Source organism: Mirounga angustirostris, unplaced genomic scaffold (genome assembly GCF_029215605.1).
Source record: "Mirounga angustirostris isolate CCGP_5_RB_7025 unplaced genomic scaffold, mMirAng1.0.hap1 SCAF_10, whole genome shotgun sequence".
NCBI classification, from domain to species: domain Eukaryota; kingdom Metazoa; phylum Chordata; class Mammalia; order Carnivora; family Phocidae; genus Mirounga; species Mirounga angustirostris.
Window position 1 is genome coordinate 29,603,590 of NW_026991718.1, and position 26,554 is coordinate 29,630,143.

The 26,554-nt window shown below is 39.1% G+C and overlaps 2 protein-coding genes across 7 annotated transcripts in view; one reads left to right on the forward strand and one right to left on the reverse strand.

Annotated features, from left to right (window-relative positions):
- HEATR5B (HEAT repeat containing 5B) overlaps positions 1–16,020 on the reverse strand; it is a 110,020-nt gene extending 94,000 nt beyond the window's left edge. For 2 of the 4 annotated variants that reach the window (XM_064572112.1, XM_045884414.3), the window contains exons 1-7: positions 15,938–16,020; positions 14,817–14,964; positions 11,802–12,013; positions 8,736–8,844; positions 7,450–7,599; positions 1,853–2,024; positions 249–406 (exon numbers count right to left, since the gene is read on the reverse strand). In XM_064572112.1, the coding sequence (XP_064428182.1) occupies positions 249–406; positions 1,853–2,024; positions 7,450–7,599; positions 8,736–8,844; positions 11,802–12,013; positions 14,817–14,942 (927 nt within the window). In that variant the 5' untranslated portion in view covers positions 14,943–14,964; positions 15,938–16,020. Of the gene's footprint in view, positions 1–248; positions 407–1,852; positions 2,025–7,449; positions 7,600–8,735; positions 8,845–11,801; positions 12,014–14,816; positions 14,965–15,596; positions 15,779–15,872 lie in introns of those variants that run through there. The other 2 variants (XM_064572111.1, XM_045884413.3) reach the window with 2 other exon arrangements.
- A 63-nt stretch (positions 16,021–16,083) lies between these two features.
- Positions 16,084–26,373, forward strand: GPATCH11 (G-patch domain containing 11). 3 transcript variants are annotated; one of them, XM_045884419.3, is made up of 9 exons: positions 16,084–16,177; positions 20,058–20,129; positions 20,666–20,892; positions 21,706–21,747; positions 22,607–22,727; positions 22,898–22,988; positions 23,845–23,967; positions 24,720–24,801; positions 25,681–26,373. In XM_045884419.3, the coding sequence occupies exons 2-9, from the start codon at positions 20,071–20,073 to the stop codon at positions 25,734–25,736; spliced, it is 801 nt and encodes a 266-aa protein (XP_045740375.1). In that variant the 5' UTR covers positions 16,084–16,177; positions 20,058–20,070; the 3' UTR covers positions 25,737–26,373. The 3 variants fall into 3 exon arrangements, with proteins under 3 accessions (XP_045740375.1, XP_064428193.1, XP_045740374.1); XM_045884418.3 differs by having other exon boundaries at positions 16,089–16,240; XM_064572123.1 differs by lacking the exon at positions 21,706–21,747 and having other exon boundaries at positions 16,088–16,240.
- Positions 26,374–26,554: the final 181 nt, after the last annotated feature.

Genomic DNA, 26,554 nt, shown 5'->3' on the forward strand with positions numbered 1-26,554 from the left:
AAATTTGGGAAAATGTGGGATACTTACATAAATATAGCAGACAAAGGCTTATTTGCACATCATTAAGAATCTATCTTTCCATATAAGTGTGTAATTTGGAATTTGAATGGAATTCATTCATTTGGTAAAATAAACATTTTGGAAAAAAAAAAAAAGCAGACAATATAAAAAATCTGTGTGTACTGAGTCTTCCGTGAGATTTCACCAGCAATGTGAACGGAATTCTTTCATACGTATCCATTACAAACCTGTGTGACTCCAACTCTCACTTCACGATTAACAGACCCTCCGACTTTTAACATCTCTCCACCACTCTTTAAAAAACCTGACCCTCCACGTAGAAATCCTGTGGCCATGAGTTCTAAGACTTCATCAAATGTCGCTCGCTTCACGTTCTGGCGCATTACTTTCAGGAAGAAAAGTAAATTCATAAGCAATATATTTTGCTATTCATTGGATAATATTTTCTAATAAATTTAGCTTAAAAATTCAAGTAATTATTTTTAAGGATCCTTAAACCACTACAAAGAGGGTCCTTCCATTGTCTTATAGTCTTTAAATTTACAATGTACTTGCAAAAATAAATTCAATTTTGAAGCAAAAAATGCTAGGAAACATGGAAGGAGCTAGAGATTAAAAGAAATTTATTAAATCTACTCCAAACATAGTCTAATAATGTTAACCTTCATATATGTAACACAACAAGGACAAAGCACATCCATAGCAGATACTGCTAATTGATCACAGCCCTCATTCCCAACACAGTAGACTCAAAGAAACTTTGCCAAGTCCATGCTTTCTAGACAACAGTTAGCAATAGATTAAAATGTCACTGGACTGCAGCTGAATTGCCATTCCCTTGCACAGAGCTTCATATTTTATAAAGTCTTTCACATACAGCTGCAAACATAATCCTCACAAAAAGTCTGTAGGAGAGGTATAAAGCTCATGATTAAGTATGTAGACTTCGGAATTTGGCTGCCTGGGTTTGAATTTCAGCTCTGATGCTTAACAGAACACTTAAGAGAACACAAATTACACAATCTCTGTAAGCCTCAATTTCCTTGTTTATAAATTGGGAATAGTAACAGTACTTATAATTCATAGGGCTTTTGTGAGGATTCAATAAAACTCAGTTATATGCTGAATTCAGTGCCTGGCACATAGTACTTAATAAACGTTACCTGTCATCATCATCATCTAATTGCACAGACTGAAATTATTATCGTTAAAGATAAAGAGACTAAAGCTCAAAGGGTTTCACAGCTAATTAACAAAAGAGCTAGGACTTGAATCTGTAACATCTGATTCTCCTTCTACTACACAGAGCTGGAGTAGGGGTGGGGACAGTAGCAGGCGTGGCCGGGCTCCCTCAGGGTCCACTCACAACCCTCACTGAGGCACCTCTATGCAACTGTGAGGCACAGCAGAAGTCACAGGACAAATGTCTCTGACTCTGCTTACAGTAATGGCCAAAAAAAAAGAAAACAAAAGAAAAATAATACTGTACTATAAAGGGGATCTACTCATCAGAGATTGCAAGTAAGGAAGCATATTAAGTGCCAGAATCCAGTCCCCTGAAGATTATACAAAACCATTTCATAAATCTTACTTGCTTTTATATCCAGTATACTTGATAGATATTATCCTGTACATTATAATCACAAAAAATGTCTTGTCTATATCAAGGAAAATGCCATTTGGGTAGTTCTATTCCCTGAAAAAGTAGACAAAGACGCTTAACAATTTAAATCTTTCAAGTGACTTGCCTATAACAAGTAACTTATTTAGATAGATTTCATATACCTTCAAATATCTGTTACAGTCTACATCAGGGATTGGCAAATGATACCTGTTGCTTGTTTTGGCATCAACGCTGTAGCCATGACTGCTCCTAAGAGTTTAGACACTGCCACTCGAACCCCATAATTTGAGTTTTCCAAAGCCTTAAAGCAGTGAGTGGCAATATTTTCCAACTCAGCAGTCCACATGAACACAGCTTCATTCTGTAGTTCTAGTAAACACTGGAATTAAAAAAAAAAAAAAGTAAATTACATCCTAGAACTTCCACTTCCAGAGATATAGTAACAAGATTCAGATTTACTCTCTCTCCTGAAATAACCAAAAAATTAAAACATACGAAATAAGAGTTTTCATGACACTGGACATTAGGCAGTGAAGGAGAGCAATGCTTAGGAGATGGAAAACAAACTTAACACTGTAATTGTCCCAGCTTACGGCCTCGAGAGAGTTTTCAGTACTTAGGAGAAGACATTTAACACTAAACTCCTGTAGTCTAAAGAAGAAAGGTCTCAAATCAATAACCTCAGCTTCAACCTTAAGAAACTCATGACATAGAGCAAATTTAGCACAAAGTAAGCAGGGGAGAAAAGAGAATAATAAAGATAACAGAACTGAAATAGAAAACTGAAAAAGAATAGAAATAAAACCCAAAGCTGCTTCTTTGAGATGACCAATAAATTTGATAAATCTCTAGCCAGACAGATAAAGAAAAGACAAAAGACACCAATTACCAAAATTAGGAATGAGAGCGGTCACATAACTACAGACTGACTATATATTAAAAGAACAAAGAGAACATCATAAACAACTTTATGCCAGTAAATTTGACAACTTAATTGAAATAGACAACTCACTAAAGAAAAAAGATAACCTAAATAGCCCAGTATTGATTTTTAAAATTGAATTTGTAGGAGCACCTGGGTGGCTCAGGCGGTTAAGCCTCTGACTCTTGGTTTCGCCTCAGGTCATGATCCTGGGGAGGGGGGGCGTTGTGGGATGAAGCCCTGTGACCAGTTCCTCGCTTGGCAGGGAGTCTACCTGAGATTCTCTCCCTCTGCCCCTCCCCCATGTACTCACTCACACACGCGCACTCTCTCTCAAATAAATCATCTTAAAACTGAATTTGTGTACAAGTAAAACTGGGGAAAACTAAACAAGATCAATGGACTATGTCAATGTCAACACTATTATACTAGTTGTAATATTGTATTATACTTTGCAAGATATTACCATTGGGAGGAACTGGGTAATAAAGACATCTCTATATTATTTCTTATAATTGCATGTAAATCTACCATTAAATTAAAATAAGAACTCTACCTAGAAAAAGCAACAACAAAAACAACACAAGAAATCAAATATAAAACAAAAGGCACTTGACAAAATCCAACATCCATTCCTGATAAAACCTCTTAGCAAGCTAGGAATATAAGGGTGTTTCCTCAACTTGCTAAAAGTCATCAAGAAAAACCAACACTAAATGGCAAAAAACTGAATGTTTTCTCTATAAGGATCTGGAATAAGACAAGGATGTTTGCTCTCATTTTTTTTTTTTTTTTAAGATTTTTTTTTACAATAGCACCAAAAACCATAAGATACCTCGGAATAAACCTAACCAAAGAGGTAAAGGATCTATACTCTAGGAACTACAGAACACTCATGAAAGAAATTGAAGAAGACACAAAAAGATGGAAAAATATTCCATGCTCATGGATCGGAAGAATAAACATTGTTAAAATGTCTATGCTACCCAGAGCAATCGATACCTTCAACGCCATCCCGATCAAAATTCCAATGACATTTTTCAAAGTGCTGGAACAAACGATCCTAAAATTTGTATGGAATCAGAAAAGACCCCGAATCGCCAAGGAAATGTTGAAAAAGAAAAACAAAGCTGGGGGCATCACGTTGCCCGATTTCAAGCTATATTACAAAGTTGTGATCACCAAGACAGCATGGTACTGGCACAAAAACAGACATACAGACCAATGGAACAGAATAGAGAACCTAGATATGGAACTCTATGGTCAAATAATCTTTGACAAAGCAGGAAAAAACATGCAATGGAAAAAAGACAGCCTCTTCAATAAATGGTGCTGGGAAAATTGGACAGCCACATGCAGAAGAATGAAACTCAACCATTCTCTAACACTATTCACAAAGATAAACTCAAAGTGGACGAAAGACCTCAATGTGAGACAGGAATCCATCCAAATCCTAGGATTTGCCAAATAGGCAGTAACCTCTTGGACATCGCCCACAGCAACTTCTTTCAAGATACATCTCCAAAAGCTAGTGAAACAAAAGCAAAAATGAACTTTTGGGACTTCATCAAGATAAAAAGCTTCTGCACAGCAAAGGAAACAGTCAACAAAACAAAGAGGCAACCCACAGAATGGGAGAAGATATTTGCAAATGACACTACAGATAAAGGGCTGGTATCCAAGATCTATAAAGAACTTCTCAAACTCAACACCCAAAAAACAAATAATCAAGTCAAAAAGTGGGCAGAAGATATGAAAAGACACTTCTCTGAAGAAGACACACAAATGGCTAACAGACACATGAAAAAATGTTCATCATCATTAGCCATCAGGGAAATTCAAATCAAAACCACATTGAGATACCACCTTACACCAGTGAGAATGGCAAAAATGGACAGGGAAAGAAACCACAAATGTTGGAGAGGTTGTGGAGAAAGGGGAACCCTCTTACACTGTTGGTGGGAATGCAAGTTGGTACAGCCACTTTGGAAAACAGGGTGGAGGTGCCTCAAAAATTTAAAAATAGAGCTACCCTATGACCCAGCAATTGCACTTCTGGGTATTTACCCCAAAGACACAGATGTAGTGAAAAGAAGGGCCATATGCACCCCAATGTTCATAGCAGCAATGTCTGCAATAACCAAACTGTGGAAAGAGCCGAGATGCCCTTCCACAGATGAATGGATAAAGAAGATGTGGTCCCTATATACAATGGAATATTACTCAGCCATCAGAAAGGATGAATACCCAACTTTGACATCAACATGGATGGGACTGGAGGAGATTATGCTAAGTGAAATAAGTCAAGCAGAGAAAGTCAATTATCATATGGTTTCACTTATTTGTGGAACATAAGGAATAAGGAATAGCATGGAGGATATTAGGAGAAGGAAAGGGAAAATGGGGGGGGGGAATTAGAGGGAGAGATGAACCATGAGAGACTATGGACCTGAGAAACAAACAGGGTTTTAGAGGGGAGGGGGGAGGGGGGCTTGGTTAGCCCGGTGATGGGTATTAAGGAGGGCACATACTGCATGGAGCACTGGGTGTTATACGAAAACAATGGATCGTGGATCACTACATCAAAAACCGATGATGTATTGTATGGTGACTACCATAACATAATAAAATTAAAAAAAAAAAAGATTTTTTATTTATTTGAGAAAGAGTGAGAGAGCGCGTGCGCACGCAAGCACGGGGGGGAGGGGCAGAGGGAGCAGGAGAAGCAGACTTCCTGCTGAGCAAGGAGCCCAACACGGAACCTGATCCCAGGATTCTGGGATCATGACCTGAGCCAAAGGCAGATGCTTAAACAACTTGAGCCACCCAGGTGCCCCTGCTCTCATGTTTTTAATTCAACACTGTATTGAAGGATTTCTCCAGAGCAAAAGGTATCCTTATTGGAAAAGAAGTAAAACTGTCTTTATTCTTAGACAACGTGATTGTCTATGTAGAATATCTGACAGAATCTATTAAAAGAGATGATAGAACTTTTAAGTCATTTAACAACTTTGGCAGATACAAGAACAATATACAAAAATCAAGTGTATTTCTGTGTTATCAATGAACAATTAGAAATTAAAATTTTAAAAATCAATACCATTTAAAATAGCATTGAAAATATGAAATACTTAGGGATAAATCTGACAAAAAGATGTCCAAGACCTATAACTGGAAACCACAAAATGTTGCTAAGAGAAAACAAAGAAGACCTAAATAAGTTAGAAGATTTAATATTGTTAAGATGTCAACTTTTCCCAAATTGATCCACAGAGTCACTGTAAAATACCAGTATGAGTCAGCATCCCAGCATGGTATTTTTCTAGAAATTGATAAGTTAATTCTAAAATTCGTATGGAAATGCAAAGAGCCTAGAATACTATTTTGAAAAAGAACAAAGTTGGAAAGTTAACACTACCTGGTTTCAAGACTTATTATGAAGGTACAGTAATTAGGACAGTGTTATGGACATCAAGATAGATTAGTGGAACATTAAATAGAGTCCAAAATAGACCCATACACATATGGACAACCAACTTTCAACAAAGGTGCGAAGGCAATTTAAGTGAGGAAAAGATAGTGTTTTCAATGTGGTACTGGAACAAGTGAATATACACATGCAACAAAAAAAAAGAACTTTGATTCATATCTTGTACCATATTTAAAAATTAACTCAAAATGGATCATATATCTCAGTATAAAACTATGAAACTTCTAGAAGGAAACATAAGAGAAACCTTCAGTCAGGATAAGTTTTCTTAGATACAATACGAGCAGCACAGATATAAAAATTGGTAAATTGAAAAAAAAACTGGTAAATTGGACTTTGACAAAATTCAAAACTTCCCTTCTTTCCCTTAGAAAGGCACTATTTAGAGAATGAAAAGACAGGCCACAGCTGAGAAAAAGTATTTGCAAACCGTCTATCTGATAAAAAAATATATAAAAACTCTATATAGTACTATCAAAACTCAATAATAAGAAAACTACTCAAGGGCGCCTGGGTGGCTCAGATGGTTAAGCGTCTGCCTTCGGCTCAGGTCATGATCCCGGGGTCCTGGGATCGAGTCCCACATCGGGCTCCCTGCTCCTTGGGAGCTTGCTTCTCCCTCTGCCTCTCTCTCTGTCTCTCATGAATAAATAAATAAAATCTTAAAAAAAAAAAAAAAAAGAAAACTACTCAATAAAACAACAGGCAAAAGACTTGAATAGATTCTCCATCAAAGAAGATATGGATGGCAATAAAAGCACGTGAAATATGCTCATCTTTAGTCCTTAGGGAAATACAAACTAAAGCCACAATGAGATATGGGTACGCATCTGTTAGAATGGCCAAAATGACTGACAATACAAATGAGGATGTGGAGGAATTAGAAATCTCATACATTGCTGGTGGAAATGTAAAATGGTACGAGTACTTTGGAAAATAGTTTCGCAATTTTTTAAAAAAGTTAAACATTAATCTATCATACAATCCAGTTATTCCACTCCTAGGTACTTATCCAGGTAGAATAATGCATATGTCCACACAAAAACTTGTACACAGATTTTTATAGCTTTTTTTCTAATAGCCTAAACTGGAAGCAATTCAAATGTCCTTAACAGGTGAAGGAATAAACTAATTGTGGTACATCCACACAATGACATACTACTCAGCAATAACAATATAGATGAAGCTCAAGATAATTATGCTGAGTAAAAGAAGCCAGACCAAAGAAAGAGAGCACATACCCCATGATTGCATTTGTATATAATTCTACAAATTGAAACTAATCTATGAGAACAAAAAGTATGCTATCACATTTTAAAACTTTAAAAGAAAAAGTCACTGTTTAAGAGGAAGCAGGGAAAGGAATAGCATTATAAATCAGCAAGTACTAACCTTGGCAACTGCACATCGAACAGCCATCGACCTGTCAGTCAAGAGGGACCTGGCATTTTTGTAAATATCACGATGAGAGGAAGCCGCTGCACCTCCCAGTCCATTCAGAACTTTCTGTAGGCTCATTAAGATTTCACTTCGCCCTTGAGACTAGACGTGAACATAAATCAAAACTAAAAACTATGCTGTAAAACAAGTTCCATGGTGAAACAAGAACATAACAAAATACAAAAGTTTTCTGTAAGTAATGAAAAATAAAATAAAATTAAGTATCCTAGACAGTACCTGAAAGGTAAGAATAAGTATTACCTTCAATTAAATAATATCTTGCTGAGAAATCAGGTTACCACAAGAAAACATATTCTAATGTTTCCACAACATGAAGTTCAAGTTAATAGGAACATGAAAATAAAAATAGTTCCCAGAAGAGGAAATCTTCAGCCTTCCAAGACGAAGGAATTAGACTGTGAGAGTCCAGGGCTTGGTCTAGCTTTAGTGAATACCAAGTTGATAAGGAACTTTCAGAAGTAACACCAAATTGACATGACAAAATAGAATTATTTTTCCTCTCAAATCTTAAGCTCCATTACCTGTGAACATGACTTTTTTTGGAAATAAGAAATTAAAGAAAGACAAGGTCATACTCAATTCAGGTGGGCCCTAATCCAGTCACTGGTATCCTTATAAGATGAGAAGAATTTGGATGCAGAACACAGATGCACAGAAATAACACCGTGTAACAACAGAGGCAGAAATTAGAAGTGCATCTACAAATCAAGGAACACAAAGGAACGCCAAGGATTGCTAGCAACTACCAGAAGGGAAGAAAGCAGGGAAGGATTCTTCCCAAGGGTCTTTCTTCAGCAGCATGGCCCTGCCAACACCGATTTTGGATTTTTGCTTCCAGAACTGTGAGACAACAAACTTGTGTTGTTTTAAGTCACTGCGGTCATTTATTACCCAAGGCAACCCTAGGAGACTAATACATTTGCTATGGCACAAAAATAAAATGGCAGGGCAAAAATATCCATAGGGCTAAATAAAAAATAATAGGTAAACCTATTTTTTGCCAAGGAAAAGCATTCTTTCCCTTTCCGCTGAAACATAAGGTAATACACACTAAAGAAGGGACAAGAGTATTTTTTTGCAAGTAATAATCTTACGTTACCTTCTTGCTAAGCAGTATGAGTATCACAGTGACAGAAAAAAGGCAAACATATATTTTTACTGACATCTAACTCTTGCCACAAGCAAAACATTTAAATAATATTTGTTGTAAAACTTACCTCTGCACTTTTCAGAGATTTCAAAAGATTATTCACTGTCTCTGGAAATGCACTTCCTAACATTCTCCCCATTTTTTCATAAAATGCTCCAACACAAGCCACTGCAGCCCTATAAGAAGTGATGTTTTCACTGGTCATTGTTCAGGTTAATAATACAATTTCATGATACCTTTCTCATTTTCAGAAGTCAATTTGTATTTGTGTAGGACACTTCTCGCTACAAATCCTTAATTCTCAACTTTCAAAAACCCCTTGTTTATCTATTCTTTATAATCGCAACAAATACTATGGTTGATCAAATTGTATTCTTGTTAGGAATATAGGAGAATAAATATATATTTACATAATAAATCATACCCCTCCTTTGGAAAGAAATCCAAGTTTTCCTTTTATGAAGACTTCCCATATTATGTCAATCTACAATGATTCCTTTTCTTCTCTCATTATATATAACATTTAATGTTAACCACTCATTTTGATAAAAATTATGTTATTTATTGTGTTCTGACTTGACCATTTAAATGTGTATATCCTGGGGGGCTTGGCTGGCTCAGTCAGTAGAGCATGTGACTCATCTCCTCAGGGTCGTAGGTTCAAGCCCCACGTTGGGCATAGAGCCTACTTTAAAAATAAATATAAATAAATATAAATAAACATGTATATCTTATCCTGCCAATGGAAATGTAAAATCCGGAAACAGGGAATCTATCTTACACATTTTTTTTATTGCTCACAGTTCCTGCCTTTTAATATACAAATAATAGTAAACAATTACTTGTAAAATTTAATCTAAATGGCTTTCACGGAACATTTGGCTACACAGAAGAAGAAATGTAACAAAAGCCCATCTCTTCAGGACAAAGGAAACCACTCCATCGTCAGTTGTATGAATAGTAAATAAGTGAGTAGCTGTGAGTTTAGTTTAGAGGCAGGAGTACAGAAGAGGAGTGAAGAGTATAATCTTTGAAGTCTGGCAGATCCGTGACTAAATCCTGGACTCTGCCACCTAATAATAGCTATGTATCCTGAGCTATGTATCCTGAGGCAGACATGAAATACACTCGTGTCACTTTCACATATGTATTAAATAGTAGAATCAGGGAATCAACCTTCACCTGGTTGACTCTAAATCCCATGCTTTTCTCAATACTCTCCAGGCTGATAACAAAACTAAAAAGGACTGAGGTCACATGCCAGAATATTTAGGGAATTCCTAAACAAAACCCATGAATCCACTGGAAATACATATGAATAATAAGGAATATATGATAAATTCTACCTAAGCAGAACTAAAAAGTGATGTGTGGATTTGCTAAGTGGTGGAGAGCTAAACCATCAAAGTATTAACACAGCTTCAAATTCCAAAATAAATTGGAAAGCACTGGCGCTCTCTAATCTCTTCTAAAACTTTTGAGATCTACACTTATCCCAAACAATACAAAATCTAATCATAACTTACCTATGCAGTTGAAAACAGACCTAAAACTCAGTGTCTGGGTTCAGAATAATCTCCCTGTTTCCTCTGTAAGCTATTACACTGGCCCAGGCCCCTTGCATGGCGTTCTAGAGACGTATCCTTGGCCATCCTCTGTTCCCAAACAGAACTCTTCCTAGGTAACTTTAACTATACCAAAGGGTTCCTAATCTCCACTCTACTTGCCAAAACTACAATCTCAACTCAGAGCTCTGAAATTCGGACCACGACTTCAAACTACCTACTACACACTGTCCCCTGGATGTTCCCTCCTGTACTGCAAATCAGCGCACCCAGAATTGAACTTCTTGTCTTCCCCCTCAGGACTTGTTCCCTCCTCTATTTTGCATCTTTCTGAAAAGCACTGTAAATAAAGTATAAAGAACCTACTTTTGTTTCCAATGAGAAGTTTCCTTAGCCTAGAAAATAGGTTGGCAAACTACAGCTTGCAGGTTGAACCTGGCCCATCGTCCAGCCTACCACCGGTTTTTATAAATAAAATTTCATTGGAACACAGCTATTTTATTTATACATAGTCTGCGGCAGAGGTGAGTAGTTGTGACAGAGATGGGTAGTCCACAAAGCCAAAAAGAGTTACTCCCTGGCTCTTTTTCATAAAGTTTGCCAATCCTTGGCCTATCACATCCATCTTCCCATCTTTTTTTTTTTTTTTTTTTTTTTTAAAGATTTTATTTATTTATTTGAGACAGAGAGCCTGAGAGGGAGGAGGGTCAGAGGGAGAAGCAGACTCCCTGCCGAGCAGGGAGCCCGATGCGGGACTCGATCCAGGGACTCCAGGATCATGACCTGAGCCGAAGGCAGTCGCTTAACCAACTGAGCCACCCAGGCGCCCCCATCTTCCCATCTTAACCACTTATTTGACTAACCTCCATGTGTCCTTCCCTGTTGTTGATCTTTGGCCGATCCTTCCTTGAGAAGCCTTCCTTGACACTGCTCTCCCCTTATGCCACAGGTGAGTTATTTCCCCCTTGACAACACTCTTCACTGTACTGTAACTGTTGTGGTTTTCTTATTTGACCCTTTCATAGGATGCACCCCATAGCCATTAGCCTTAAGACTTGCTCTGAAAATGTCTGTCCTTGACCCAAACCAAAGGTCAGCAAACTTGCAGGCAAAATGGTCTCTGTCTCAGCTACTCAGTTCTGCCACTACAGCACAACAGCAGCTACCACCTAAATGAACGGGCATGTCTGTATTCCAATCAAACTTTACAAAATAGGCAGCAGGCTGGATTTGGCCTGTGGGCTAGTTTGCCCAGTCCTGCCTCAATCCCATCACCTAGACATTCTTCATTTTTCTCTATCCCAGCCAAGAATATTCTCTCCATCCAAATTTACCAAAAGACTTCTGTGCAAATTGCTGACACTATACCAATTCTCTGTCGTTTGCTTTTTCATCCCAGTGGCGATGAAACACGGACTGAAAAAGAACCCCTTCCCCACACCTACTTAGAGCTTTCATTGTCAAGCAGCATGTTGCAGGTTCCAATGACCTGGCGGTCTTTATGATCAGTAGTCCCTTATTAAGATAAGTTACTCTAAAAAAAACAAAATGTCAAAGTAAGTACTTACAGTTTTGTTGGTAAGTAGGCTGCAGTGTCATCTTTATTTCTGATAATGTCATTACATTTATCAAGTGTTTGAAAAACCGTAAAAGTATCCCCAATGCTATAAAGAGCTGCAAGATTTTTAGCTAACAGTTTTCGTGTAGGTGGTCCAGGTGAACTACTTATTAATCCAGTTAATTGTTCAACAAGTTTTTTCTGTTTTTCCTTTACATCAGTCTGTTATAAAAAAAAATAAAGAACATTATCAGTTTTTTCTTATATGTGATTGTGTTACCTTTTAATCAAAATTAAAAATACTCAGCAGTTAAAATCTAGATTACATTAGGCATAACACCATAAATGAAAATTTTCAAGATAAGGAAAAGTTCGGTAAGAAATGAACCATTCTTTCCTAGATTAAATATTATCCTTCATTCCCCCTCCAATGCCAAAAAGTTAGCTACCAATAAAAGTGACTACTCTAGATCCAAAAAGTTTCCACACTAACTTGCTAAGAAACCAATAGTCAACGGATATAAAATATTGGGCGTAGGGACAACTTATGTCTTAGAACCTAGCAAGGCTGCCCTATAAAAGCGAAGTCAGTAGTTCATCAGTTATAGGTCACTGAATGAAACTGAAAGAAACCTTAAGAGCCGCAGACAGCATAAAAAGAAAAATTCAGATATACTCATTATCAATGCCAAGAGTTCATTCATTCATTCATTCAAGAAATGCTGACTGTGCACTTATTATATGCCATGCACTATTCTAGGCACTGGGATGAAAGAGTGAACACAATAGACAAAGTCTCTGCCCTTATGAGTTTATATTCTAGTGGGGAAAGACAGAGTTCACCAAGTAAACAAATGAATAGTGTGAACTCTTACTGTTTTGTACAGATTAGTAAGAAAAGGCCTCTCTGAAAAGAAGTGAAGGTGTGAGCTATGCAGGCATCTGAGAGAAAAACATTCTAAGCAAAGGGAACAAGGGCAAAGGCCTTGAGGTGGAAGCTTGCTTAGTTGAGGACAGCAAGATGGCCAGTTTGGCTGAAGCAGAGTCCAAGACGAAGTAGTGTAAGATGAAGTCAGAAGGGCAGAAGGGACCAGATTGTATAGCACCTTACACACCACTCTAAGAATTTTCTATGTCATTCTAAGCAGGAATTTGAAGCGCAAGAGAAACGCAATCAGAACATTTTAAAAGGCACATTCTGAATACTGAGCAAAGAATACTCTACAAGGTACATGGTTGGAAGCATGGTGAGCACTTAGGAAATTATTGTAATAATCCAGATGAGAGATGAGGGTGGGAACAATGGCAATGATGACAAATAATTGAATTATGGACATATCTGGTGGATAGAACCAATAGGACTTGCTGATGAATATGATGTGAAGTTTGAGAAAGAAAGAAGTCAAGAATGACTCTAAGGTTTATGACCTGAGCAACCAGAAGGAAGAAATGGTCATTTCCTGAGAAGATGAGCACTAGGGAAAGGACAGGTTTGGGATGGGTAAATCAAGAATTTGGCTTTGAATATGTTAATTTTGAGATTCTGTTTAAGAGAGAAAGAGGTAGTTGGGTATGTGGGAGTCATTATTGTAAAAATCATGAGATTATGATATCCTTGAGGGAGTAAATACTTGTATATAGTCTTGTATTTTTCAATTTCACAACAAAATAAAAAACAAAGTTAAGTGTCTAAAAGGTAGAGGATCAATTATATCAAAAGCTGCTGATGGCCAACTAAGACAGAACACTGACCACTGGTTGGAAGAATCTGAGATCACTGATGACTAGACAAGAGCCGTTTCAGTGGAATGGAGACAAAAAATACTCACTTAGAAGGTGTTAAGAGAGAATAGAAACTTTGAGCTAAGGACTGTAAATGAATCCATTCATTAACTTTGTCTCTCCAAAATTACTACTAAAACTATACTAAAGGGCAACCAAAAAAACCCCACAAAAAACAAAAAACACAAATCTACAAGAGCAAAGAAAACAGGAAAACAATCAACAGAAAATATAGAAGCCAGGTATCCCCAATAGGGAAAGCTAAGAAGAGACTCAAATTACAACACAGAATCCCGTAAAGCTCATGTTTGTTTTGTTGTTGTTGTTTGAAGCTCTAGGTGCTTGGCGGAAGGAGTGAAGCTGTGCCTAGAGCTAGAGGACATAGTTGAGAGTCTAGAAGCTGTAAGATTCTCATACCTCTCTCCTCCATTCTGGACTTAGGGAACTCAAGAACAGCTGTGGGCTGGGAAAACTGCGCTGAAGACAGGGGGGTTAAATCAAAGTTTACATACTGGATGTTGAAGTCCCTAGCCTTCTCCCCCAGTTCCTAGAATCTAGGCAGCTGGTGATACATCCTAGGACACTAGAGTAGAAATGTCTCTTCCAGGGAATGAGTAGCTAAGAGAAAACTATGATACCAACGGTCAGGGGCTCCTCAAACAACAGGACTAGCCTACGCGAAGCACAGTTAATGACCTTCATCCTGCCCAGAGAACTTACTACTCATTCTTAAATTTGAACAGATGCCAAACATCATCAGATATTTGAGGAAAATATCTAATTTTAAAGAGAAAATAAAACATATACATAAGGAAAAGCAACTAGGATAAAATAGACTATGTAGGAAGAAGAAAACAGCAAAAAAAAAAAAAAAAAACCCTGTTATAACTCCTCAGGGAGATAAGTAAAGATATTGGGATTGCTAGACAGCACTGAGGGACCACTTGAAGTTGGAGATAAATGAATTTAAAATGTCGGCAGTCATATAATCATATTTTTCTCCAGGCACATTCAACTGTTCATGTAGAGACATGAAGTAGGCAAAGAACTAGGTTCAAAGGAGACTCAGGTTCTGTGACAAAACAGAAAAAGGACAGACTAAAATTCCTATTCCAGTGTAATATTCTCAATTCCATAAGTGACCCACAACCTTTCCAAAACATAATGCTTGTTTTTTTACAAATCATAAGCATATAATACTCTTCATTATGTAAACCCAGCTGGAAAAAAAAAAATACCATACCTTGTTGGCAGCAACCAAGACTTTATCAAGAAATCTCAACCATTCAAAGATAAAAACTGGTCTCTTTGCTTCAGTGATTTGAGCCAAAGCTTCTTCATTTAGCAATAAACTGTGGGCTAGCTCCATTACTGAAGTTTAAAAGTCACACCTTAACAAATTAAAAAATACTTGTAAGGATTTTTTTAATGTTAAAAGTCAAGCTTAATGAACGTAACCACCAAGAAGTTTAAAGTATGGCTTTACTTCTCATTTCATTTGGGGGAAACTTGCGTTAATTTCTTTGAGGTAAAACCCAAGAACCTAATTCTAAAGGACCAGCGTAAAACAAAAATGAACATAAATCAAAGTCACGCTTGGTGAGGAAGAATGAAAAAAGGGGTAAAAGGAAAATTAAAATAAATTTTGCAAATAGCAGGGCACCTGGCTGGCTCAGTCAGTAGAACCTGCGATTCTTGAACTTGGGAGTCGTGGGTTCAAGGCCTTCGTTGGGCGTAGAGACTACTTAAAATATATACGTAGCAAATAAGGCATTATTCCAGAAGAAAAATGCGTAGCAAAACACATGTCATTAACTCATTCCATAAACGCTAAAACTTAAGCACCCAGATCAAACACCGGCTGGGTCTGATAATCCATCCTCCCCTTTCCTCGCCCACTGCTCGGTGCACAGCACCCTTACCCTCCCCTGGCCCAGGAGGACGTCAAAACACCCAGCATAAAGATGTCACACTGGAAGTCTCCAAAGCCTTCCTACGGGGATGGGGTGAGGGAGCCACATACCCGTGGCAGAAGCTTCCGTGGCAACCCCGGGCGCTGGGGGAAATGCAGCCCGCAGACGCTGTGCGCGCTGCAGGTCTGGGTTAACCCGGCTACTCGGAGGACCACCGCAGCTCACTGCCCGGCCTAGGGAATGTGCAAGAGGCCGCCGCAGGCCTCGCCAGGGCCACTCGGACTGTCAACGACAGGTGCCGGTGGCCCGGAACCGAGCCCGGAGACTGAGAAAGGAACATGCTCATTACAAACTCGATTTTCCTCTCCAGCCCTCTGAAAACGTACGAGGGGACAGGGGCGTGCATGCGTGTCACCGTGCATGCTCTGGCGGCAGACGGGGGTGGCCTCACCTCCTAGTCTGGCAGGGGCCGCACAGCTGAGTCCCGGGGCCAGAAGCATCCGCCAAACGACCCGGATGCCCCGCCTCCCTCACCCCTGCCAGCAGGAAACGAAAGGAGAGCGCATGCGCAGAAGGCTGGTCTTGCGCAAGCGTACTGATTACATCCTCCTAGTCTCCCCTGCCACAGGTTTCCAATTGATTGCTCGCTAGGAAACTCAGGTGGGACCTGAGGCTCAGACGTCCCCTGCTGGTAGGTGGGCGCATGCGCCGCGCGCGCTCTCGCAAACTGGCCCGGGGCGAGTAGAGCTGCCAGGTAAGGGGGTGGGGACGCCAGATGGAATGGTAAAGGGCGGTGGGCTGTGCGCTTGTTGTGACTACCCCATCACACCATGACCTACATGCCCACCCGGGAGTCGTCGCGTCTGCGCGATGCTTGCGGCTGGGATGGACGCGAAAAGGGAGGAGTCCGCAGTCCCTCGGGGGGAGAGAGGAGGGCTCTGAGGTTTTTTGGCTAGGTTTCTACTGTTGTCCAGCTCCTTAGCCCTTCTCTCCCCTCGGGTGTGTAATGGGATTCTCCGTAGGCCTGAAGCAGCATTTTTGTTGCCGCCTTCTTGTCCGCTGTCTGCCAAAACAAAACAAAACTAACCTCACCCGAACCAGACCTACTACAGTCTCACCACTCTCAAAAAGTGGTAACTCCACTCTTCCAGCTCTTCAGACCAAAAGCCTTGGAGTAATCGTAGACTTCTCTCTTTGACACACCGCCTCCGATCTATCAGCCAGTCTCCTTAGATCTACCTTTAAAATATACCCAGAGTCCGACCACTTCTCACCACTTCCACTGCTGTTACTGTGGTCCAGGCCACCATCATCTGTGCCTGGATTGTCGCTTTAGGAAGTTTATCCTTATGCTTGATGCGACTAGATGATGCTAAAGAATATTGTACCCACAAAGGGGGAGTTAAAAAAAACAAACCTGGAACCCCCATTCGGATCTGCCTAACACCTTAGAGCTAAATGGGTCCCTTAAAAATAATCTAACCCTGTTTGCAGTAGCAAGAGCACTGAGACTGGATTTTTTTGTGGTGTTGAGCAAGTCATTTAGCCATACTGAGCCTTAGTTTGTCCAACTAAAAAGCTAACTATTCCTACCTTATATAGTTGTTAATGATTAAATGGGATAAAAGTGTCTGAGATACTGGGTAGGCGCTAAACCATTATGTGTAAGAATACTATTATTAGAAATGAAGAATTTGAAGTTTAGAGACAGTGGGTGAATTACCACAAATGCTATGTATAATCTTACATATTTTTAACTTATTATAATAAAAAGAAAAATGATAATGTTTAAGGATGCACACATGGCTGATGAAACTCTGAAGAAAAGTAAGAAATGATACAGTTGGTAGGGGACAAAGAGGGCTCCTGGGTAGCTGACAAGGGTTGTGATATGGGTGATGTGTTATATTATTTTTTACTGTATAATAAGTTACCCCAAAATTTAGCAGCTTGAAATAACTATAATCACTTATTATCTCACAGTTTCTATGGCTCAGGAATTTGTTACTAGTTTAGCTTAGCTCAGACTTTCTTAAGAAGATGTAGTGAAGATGCTAGCCCAGGCTGAATCATTTGAAGGTTTGACTGGGGCTCGAGGCTCTGTTTCTAAGATGTCTCAATCATGTGGCTCCCAAGTTTGTAATGGTTGTGGACAGGAGGCCTCAGGTCTTCCTGTGTGGACCTTTCCATAGAGCTGCTTAAGTGTCGTCAGTACATGACAGCTGACTTTCTTTAGAATGAGTAATCTAACCAGAGTTAGACTGATCTAAGAGCTGTAGTGTCTTTTATGACCAAGAAGTCACTCTCCATCATTTCCACAATACCTTATTGGTTACAGATCAGTCCTGGTCACTGTGGAAGGGGACTGCACAAGGATGTGGAAAACCAAGAGGCAAGAATCATTGGGGGCCATCTTGGAGGCTACCACTTGGTTACAAGAGTGTTTGCCTCATAAAAATTCATTATCTGTACATTTGTTTTAAGACATGATGACCTAGGGAGAAAAGTATTCTATTATTACAAAATCACAAAGTAAAGACCCTTCTTGTTCTTATCATGGCTAAACATTTAGAATTTATGGTGTTTGGACCACGGTGGTAGGGATATAGGGAACTTGTCTTTGGGGTTTACAGCCTGGTTAGGAAGATATACACTAAAAAATTATAAAGACAAACAAACAGAAACAGTACAGTAATAGTTTTCCCGTCCAGTGTAATTGTCCAAACTCTCAGTTGCAGTTGACAGAATCCCTATTCCAAGTTTAAGAAATGAGGAGATTTATTAGCCCATGTAACTGGGAAGAATGTTAGTCACAGCATCAAAGAAAGAGCTATAGGAATCTGGGTCTTAGGAACTAGAGGTAGAGACTCATTGCTTTTAGGACTACCTTTGTGCATTTTTTCTATCTGGTTTCATTCTGCAGAGTAGAATCCCTTCAAATGGCCAGGAAGGTGGCCGTTTGGAGCCCAGCTTCACATATTTCCAGTTCAGAAACCCCAGTGAAGAGATTTCTTTCCCCCCACAATCTGTATATTCATATCACGTAAGGAAAGAGATGCTTATGTGCCCTGGTTAGCCCATCACCTCCTCTGTTGCTGGGACATAGTGTACCAGAATTGGGAGTCCCCAGTACAGAGTACTGAGATTGCCACCTTCCACTAGAACTGCATGGAGGGCAGAGGGCTGGGTCCTCAAAGGAAAGGATGCAGGCAAAAACAGCATGTATGCACTGCAACAAATGAGTACCCTTTGTAACTAGCCACTGGACCAGCGGCATCGATGTCACCTGGGAGCCTAATAGAAATACAGAACTTCAGGCTCTAGTTCAGGATCAGACTCTGGATTTTAAGAAGATCCTGAGGCAATTCCTATACATAATAAAGTTTGAGGTGCACTTTTCTTGATAATTATTTTATACCTCTAAGGGAAAATAATTACATGATTTTAACTATTTTGGATGGAAACTCTCCTCAAAAATGTTTCCATATAAGTAAGATGTTAACTGTATCAAGTTTTAAATGAGCAGCTTGGACATGAAGTGCTGTAGAGCAAGGCCTGGAATGGTCAGGACAGACTTTGTGAAGGAGGGTCACCGAGGCCCAGGAGGAAGGAAATGTCTGTAGTATGTTCAGAGGGCAATGTGAAGCCCATATGACTTACATATTGAATCCTAAAGGAGCGTCAGAGGTCAGATTATGAAGGATCCCTCCTGCTATCATGTTAAAGTGACTGGTCCTCCAATGTCTACAGGGTAAAGCTTATTGAAGGATTTGAAACAGGTTAAATGACCTGACTTATGTTTTTTTTAAAAAAAAACACTCTGGGGCCACCTGGCTGGCTTAGTGGGAAGAGCACACGACTCTTTTTTTTTTTTAATTTTTTATTATTATGTTAATCACCATACATTACATCATTAGTTTTTGATGTAGTGTTCCATGATTCATTGTTTGTGCATAACACCCAGTGCTCCATGTAGAACGTGCCCTCTTTAATACCCATCACCAGGCTAACCCATCCTCCCACCCCCTTCCCCTCTAGAACCCTCAGTTTGTTTTTCAGAGTCTATCGTCTCTCGTGGTTCGTCTCCCCCTCCGATTCCCCCCCTGATGCTTGATCTCAGAGTTGTGAGTTTGAGCCCCACGTTTGTAGAGATTTAAAAAAATAAATAAGCTTAAAAAAAAAAAGTAGTCTTAAAAAAACAACACTCTGGAGAGCGTGTAGGAGACAGATTGGAAGAGGAGAGCCCAATTGCAATGAGACCAGTTAGGAAGTTGTTGTAATAGTTTAGGTGAGAAAGAAATGCCTTAACTATAGGAAAAATGAGGGGTATTGTAGAGGAAGGCTTGGCAGAGGTTTGTAAGAGGTCAGGAATGGTCAGATTGTAGTAACATTCATTTGAAAATAATAGGAGATGAAGGAGGCTTGGGGTAGAAGAGAATGAGTTGTTGGGGAGCTTCACACAGAAAGATGCTGGGAGGCACTTGAATGTGTGGGAGGGCTGCAGAGACAGATCTATTTCCATTATAAACTGAAATAATAGGTATTGTTACTTTATCCTATTTGATTTGTAGAAACTTTTGCCATATGAAGTTGAACATGGCAGAAGAAGAGGACTATATGTCAGATTCCTTCATTAATGTCCAGTAAGTAAATGTGTACATCTCATGTAATGGCATGTAGGAGACTCCTAAGCAATGACATTGATTTTAAATGCGGGTTGGAAGGTTAGTTTCATTGCTTTATGGAAACATCACCTACATTTTCATATTAAAGATACTAGGAGCCTTTATTTCCCTTTTAATACTAAACCTTGACTTCTGCCCTTGATTCTTGTTATTCTCCTCTTTCAAGGAAATTTCTCTTCTGCTTTATTTTCTTATTGTCTTTTCTAGCTAGTATTCAACTTTGCTCTTTATTATTTCCAACCTCCTAGAAAAATTAGTGTAAAATTACTTTCTTCAACTCTATACTTCTTTAGTTTCCTACAATCTGGCACCAGCCTTCATTATTTTTATTAGAGCAGCCATTCTCAGAGGTCACTGATTATGTTCTAATATCAATAATAACAAAGGTGATCATAGAGGTAGTGAACTTTTAAGCACTGTCAAATGAGTAAGTAGCAAAGTTATGAGAAACCTTCAGGTACTCATCCAAAATCACCTTTTCCCTTATTCTTCAGACAAGACATCAGACCAGGATTGCCAATGCTGAGGCAGATCCGAGAAGCCCGTCGAAAAGAAGAAAAGCAACAGGAAGCTAATTTGAAAAATAGACAGAAGAGTTTAAAAGAAGAAGAACAAGAAAGACGTGACATTGGGTTGAAGAATGCACTAGGCTGTGAAAACAAAGGGTTTGCTCTGCTCCAAAAGATGGGATATAAAAGTGGTCAGGCCCTTGGCAAGAGTGGTAAGTTCCGTCTGGACAGAAGCAGGTGTTCCTAACCACCAAATGGTGATCTCTTGATGAGTACCAGAGACAACTCTTTACCCATCTCCACTGAAATTAAGACAATTTAGCTAGTCTCTTATATGCTAACAAGCCATATAGGGAACTTCCATCTTCCTAGCCACTTTAGACAACCGTTTGCCATCAAGAGCTACTTATCAGCTCAGCTCAGCCTTGAAGGCGCTAACATCTGGGATAGACGAGACTTACAATGAAGGCGGCAGCTAAGAATGGTGACAAGAGAAGGGTTGAGGAGTGCAACGGCCCAAGGACAGTGAAATGACATTGAGGAGGATGGCAGCACTCTGCCCTGCTCGCTCTGTACCTGTGGCAGCTGCCTAAATGAGCATCTGGTTGGACAAGCTCAATTCTCGCTTCCCTTTTAGAAAGTGAGACTGTTTATTAAGATGGAGAGGCCATATGTTTGTAGTAAGCTGTCTTTCTCGTCTTCTCTTCTTTATTGTAATGGCTTTGATCCTCACCTAGCAAGGCTTTGCTTTCTCTGGAGGCTGCTGCCCTCTTGGACATAGAGTATCGGTGTTTTCACTTCAGGAAACCCTACCTTCAGAGGGCCCTGTGGGGCAGCCTTACTGAGGAGCAGGTATTTGATGGCAAGGGAGGTAGTTGATTATAGAGTATAGTCAGTTTTCAGTCTCAAGTGACACTGAAGCTGGAAGGGTATGTATAGAACATTATAACGTCACATACCATGCCCACCTATAGTTTGCAGAAGAATTTCTAAAGTAGTTTGTGTGTTTTGTCCTCTTTTCTTAGGAGATGGTATTGTTGAGCCAATTCCTCTCAACGTCAAAACAGGTATATAATTATTTTTGAGTATATTTACCAGTAATAAGAACTGATGTTTAGATCTAACACATATATTTGCTTACTAAATACTTTTCTTATGGTAGCACTATTACAGTTCTAATCACAGGAAACCCTCAGTAAGATATTTCTTTTTTTTTTTTTAAGATTTTATTTATTTATTTGACAGAGAGAGAGAGATCACAAGTAGGCAGACAGGCAGGCAGAGGGAGAAGCAGGCTCCCTGCTGAGCACAGAGCCTGATGTGGGGCTTGATCCCAGGATCCTGGGATCCTGACCTGAGCCGAAGGCAGATGCTTAACCATCTGAGCCACCCAGGCGTCCCAGTAAGATATTTCTTAAACTTCTAAATCTTTTAAACTAAAAATAAAAATTTCAGTGAGTATAAAATAAAATTTAAATCATAAAAATATGGGGAAAAAATGCTGTGACCATTAAAAATGCAGAGCTACTTTTGTCCTTTGAAATGTCCTAAAAGTCTTCTAAGACAGATTCATCCATTCAGTGTTTTTCTAAATACTTTGGATGAATTAAGGAGAAAAATATCTATTTTATTTGTTCATGATATTTATATGAAAGTATGACAGTTGATAATGTTTTCCCAATTTAAAAAATTTTATATAGTGTGACTATCATATGAGATCAGACTAATGATCTTGTAAAAATCAAATTGTGTGTTTGGGTTTAGAAAAAAAAAAAATCCCTACTGTTTTCTCTTGTCATTCATGTCAAATGATTTTGAGTGATTGTTCTCAGATTAGAATTGTGTGTCATATGCAAATATGTCAGTTGCCATGTTTTAAAAGTGTGAAGCCAGCAGGTCCCTCAGCAGAGTTTGCTGTTTGAACAGGGAAAAGCGGCCTTGGTCATGAGGCATTACTGAAACGGAAAGCAGAGGAAAAACTAGAAAGCTACAGGAGAAAGATTCACATGAAAAACCAAGCTGAAGAAACAGCCGCAGAGCAATTTCGGTAACACTTTGTGCTTGCGCTACGTTGGGTTTCATCTTGCCTTTCCTGTCGTATGTTTTCTGGGAGTTGGGCACATAAAATGGGTAAAGAGAGTACAGACTGTTAGTGGACTATGGTCTTCTTTCAATGAGACTGTGATCGATCGATCGATTGATTTTATTTTTTTTTAGACTGCGATTTAAACATAAGCATGATGAAGTAAAGCTGGAAGGGGACCTGAGGAGAAGCCAGCGAGCCTGCCAGCAGTTGGATACTCAGAAGGCAAGCCTTTGACCTGTATTCAGTTTGGAACACTTTTGGCACCCGGTGTGATTTTCCCTCTAATTAGAAAAAAAAAAGAAAGAAAAGAACTCCAAGCCCAGTGTATCTAGCCTGCTACCTGGTAAAGCTTTCATTTAACGCGCACTACTGATCTTTGATGATTGGTACTCACGATGACTTGTCCTCTGCAGGAACCGGAGTGGTCTGAATTACCCACTAAGCGTCAAATAATGTTTTTATATTTAATTGTTCTCTGCTTATTTGAGTATCAATGACTCAGAGCTGGTGCGTGTGGAAATTCTGTTCACCAGAATATTTGATTAACCAGAATAGCCTATTTTTAGTCCATATTCAGTACCTTTTGTGTCCCTAATTAGTAAAACCATGGTAGATTGCTATCTGTTTCAGATGTGAGTGGTTTTTAAAATCCTATTTTTTCTATTTTTATTTCACTTTGCTTTTATTTTTTATTTTGATGTTTCCACCAAAATAAAATGACTTCATTTTAAGTCTCAAAAACGTTTGTAAAATTTCCCTCATATGTAAATAGATCGCTGGAAGCCATCTCCCACTTTTCTGTATTTTCATAGCATTTTATTTTGTGTCTGTGTCATGACACTTAAGATTTCTACCTTATATGTATCATTTTATACCCATTAGGCTACGTATACCCATGTCTTTTCCTTCCTAGACCGGCAGCAGCTTGGGGACAGTATTCCAACTGGGTCTTCATCCCCATGGTTCATATAGCACAGTGCTTAACTCTTGAGGCAGTAAACACGGAATTGAAAGAATATGAATTCATGCTGACACGAACATACTTGTGTTTAACTGGGAATAATTCTCCCATTTTCAGAACATTCAGTTTCCCAGGGAAGCATGGTACTGGTTGGGGCTTGAAGAGGAGACTGAGGAAGAGGAAGAGGAAGAGGAAGAAAAAGAGCCAGATGAAGATGAATATAAGAGTGAAGACTTAAGTGTACGTTTTGGCACCAGTTCCTTGAGCAGGGCATCTCAGTGCTGGCACCACTAACGCTCTGAGCCCTTCTTGAGAACCACGACATTATAGCTTTACCAAAAGTATATAATTTCTTCCTTTGGCTTCAGTTTACACTCTCATCTCAGCTTTGGTTTGGATGACGGATGAGCTGCAAATGTAAATTATTTCAATTTCTACCTTGTTGCCTGTTAGATTTCCGGAGTGATTCTATAGGAGTACCTTTCTCCTCCACCCATAAACAAAGCCAGAAAACATAGTTCAAAGGAAATGGAGATTATTCAAGAAAGGAATCCTATTTCTATGGTTATTTGTACGTGAGCATTTTGTAGGAACCATTTACAATTTGAAAAACCAATGTTCCGCTTAACTGGGAGACCATTGTTGAGAACTTTAAGGACAAAGGAGGCAGTGTTCACTCTCATCCCACCAGGGAAGAAGATTCTTTGAAAGTAGAAGGGGTCTTTAAAGGATGGTGATTAAAATAGTGCCAGCCCAAACCTATTTTCTAAATGTTAACAAGTGGTCTCTTTGTGTCTGGCAGACTTGTGAAAATATCAGGGTGGCTGATAAACTGGAACATGTTCTAATATACTCTGCCCTTCATACTTCTCCTACCTGGTTAAGAGAGTAGCAGATTTATGGCTTTGGGCTAATTTGGCAGGATCCAAGAGATCAGAAAACCAAGATTCTGTTCAATTTGAACTATTAATGTGCCTATGTCCTACATCTAGGTACTGGAAAAATTACAAATATTGACTGGTTATTTAAGAGAAGAGCATCTGTATTGTATTTGGTGTGGAACAGCCTATGAAGGTAAGAGGATACTTGGCACTTTTTAAAAATATTGAATACAAATGTTCTTTGATTTTTAACTTTGATTTTTCTTGTGTGTGTGAAAGTCACATTTCCCATAGACAATGGTAATTTCTTACTCCATCCAAATGGTAATGTGGGACCAATGTCTTAAAGCAATAGTGAATATAGAAATAATTGAGGCCTTTTTTCAAAAATCTATTTGAGAGAGAGAGCACGAGTAGGGGTTGGGGGGATCGGTGCAGAGGGAGAGGGAGAAGCAAACTCCCACTGAGCAGGGAGCCCAACAAGGGGCTCTGTCCCAGGACCCTGAGATCATGACCTGAGCCGAAGGCAGCTGCTTAACCGACTGAGCCACCCAGGCTCCCCATTAATTGAGGCCTTATTAAAGGTGCTTTTAACTTTTCAGAAACTAAATGTGCAGAAGGGAATTTTTCGGTCTTCTATTTCAAAAAGGAAGAATTTTTGAGTTAATTGGGGATGATTTGTTTTCATGATTTATTTTTAAAGATTCTTTCTTCAGCTATAGTACTTGAAAAATATTTAAAATTTTTATAACTAGTTTTTATGTAGATATTATCCCTGAACTATAAAAATCAGAATGTTGAAATCCACTCCAAATGGGTTTAAAACTGGCCAGATGTCTTATAGAGTCAAGTACTTTCCCCTGTAATACATTCGCCCAAGTTGGCTTTGTTAACTTGAATTTAAGGACTTTATACTTGACAGTAAAGACTTGTTGGTTCTTGTATCTTTTCCTGGTTTAGCTGAGTAAGTAGCAAACACAGCTACGAAACACATGTTATGTTAACATAACTTTCTGGAATAGTTTACTGTACAAGTCATATTAATCTTTTATTTTCCTCACATAAATCACAGATAAAGAAGACCTCTCTTCAAATTGCCCAGGACCAACTTCGGCAGATCACGACTAAGATTATTTTCAATAAAGTAGAAACTTGGGAAATGTTTCCTAAAAATAGACAATTGAACAGTTAGAATTCCCACATTATGCCTAAAGAAAGAGGGCCTTTTATATGTTGTGTTCTTTTTGTAACTTTGGAAATACTTTGTACTTTATAGTTGTTCATAGACTTCAGAAAAATAACGGAATGCTATTTCAGAACACCAGTGTTACAGACACGGGCAATTACAATTCAAGACTCGATTGTGATGCTTCTGGGGCTTAAGGATACCTCTCTTATTCCCCTCTTCACTTTGGATCAAATTGAGAAGTAAGACATGGGAGTCAGAGAGAGCTCAAAGTGTCGGCTTTATTTATCATCAGTGAAGCTGGAGTAGAGAGCAAGGTTGACTTGTTCTCCTGTCAGGCGCCCTAAAATATCTCCCTGCCTAGACGCAACTACAGACCTCTGCCTCACCAGGGATAGAGCCCACCTTTGCATTCTGAGACCATTCAGCTTTCAAGGTGAGAGAACCCACCAGGGGCTGGGCCACACATGCTGACTTCCTCAATTGTATAATTGCGCTCCATTATACAATTGAACAATACTATTTAATATTTACTTTTTCACTTAAAAAACAATAAAATTGCATTAATAGCTAAAACAAGTTCATCTTTCCTTGGAATTACAGTCAGATACTTTCCTGTCCTTTTAGCCAATATTCTGATATTCATGCAGTCATTCCCAAAGCCACGTGGATTGACTTAGATGGAACAGAGTTAGGCACCAACTTCTTTTTTTCCTCCAGTTAATGACTGTGGAGAAAACCTCCCACCTGCCTAGTGGCC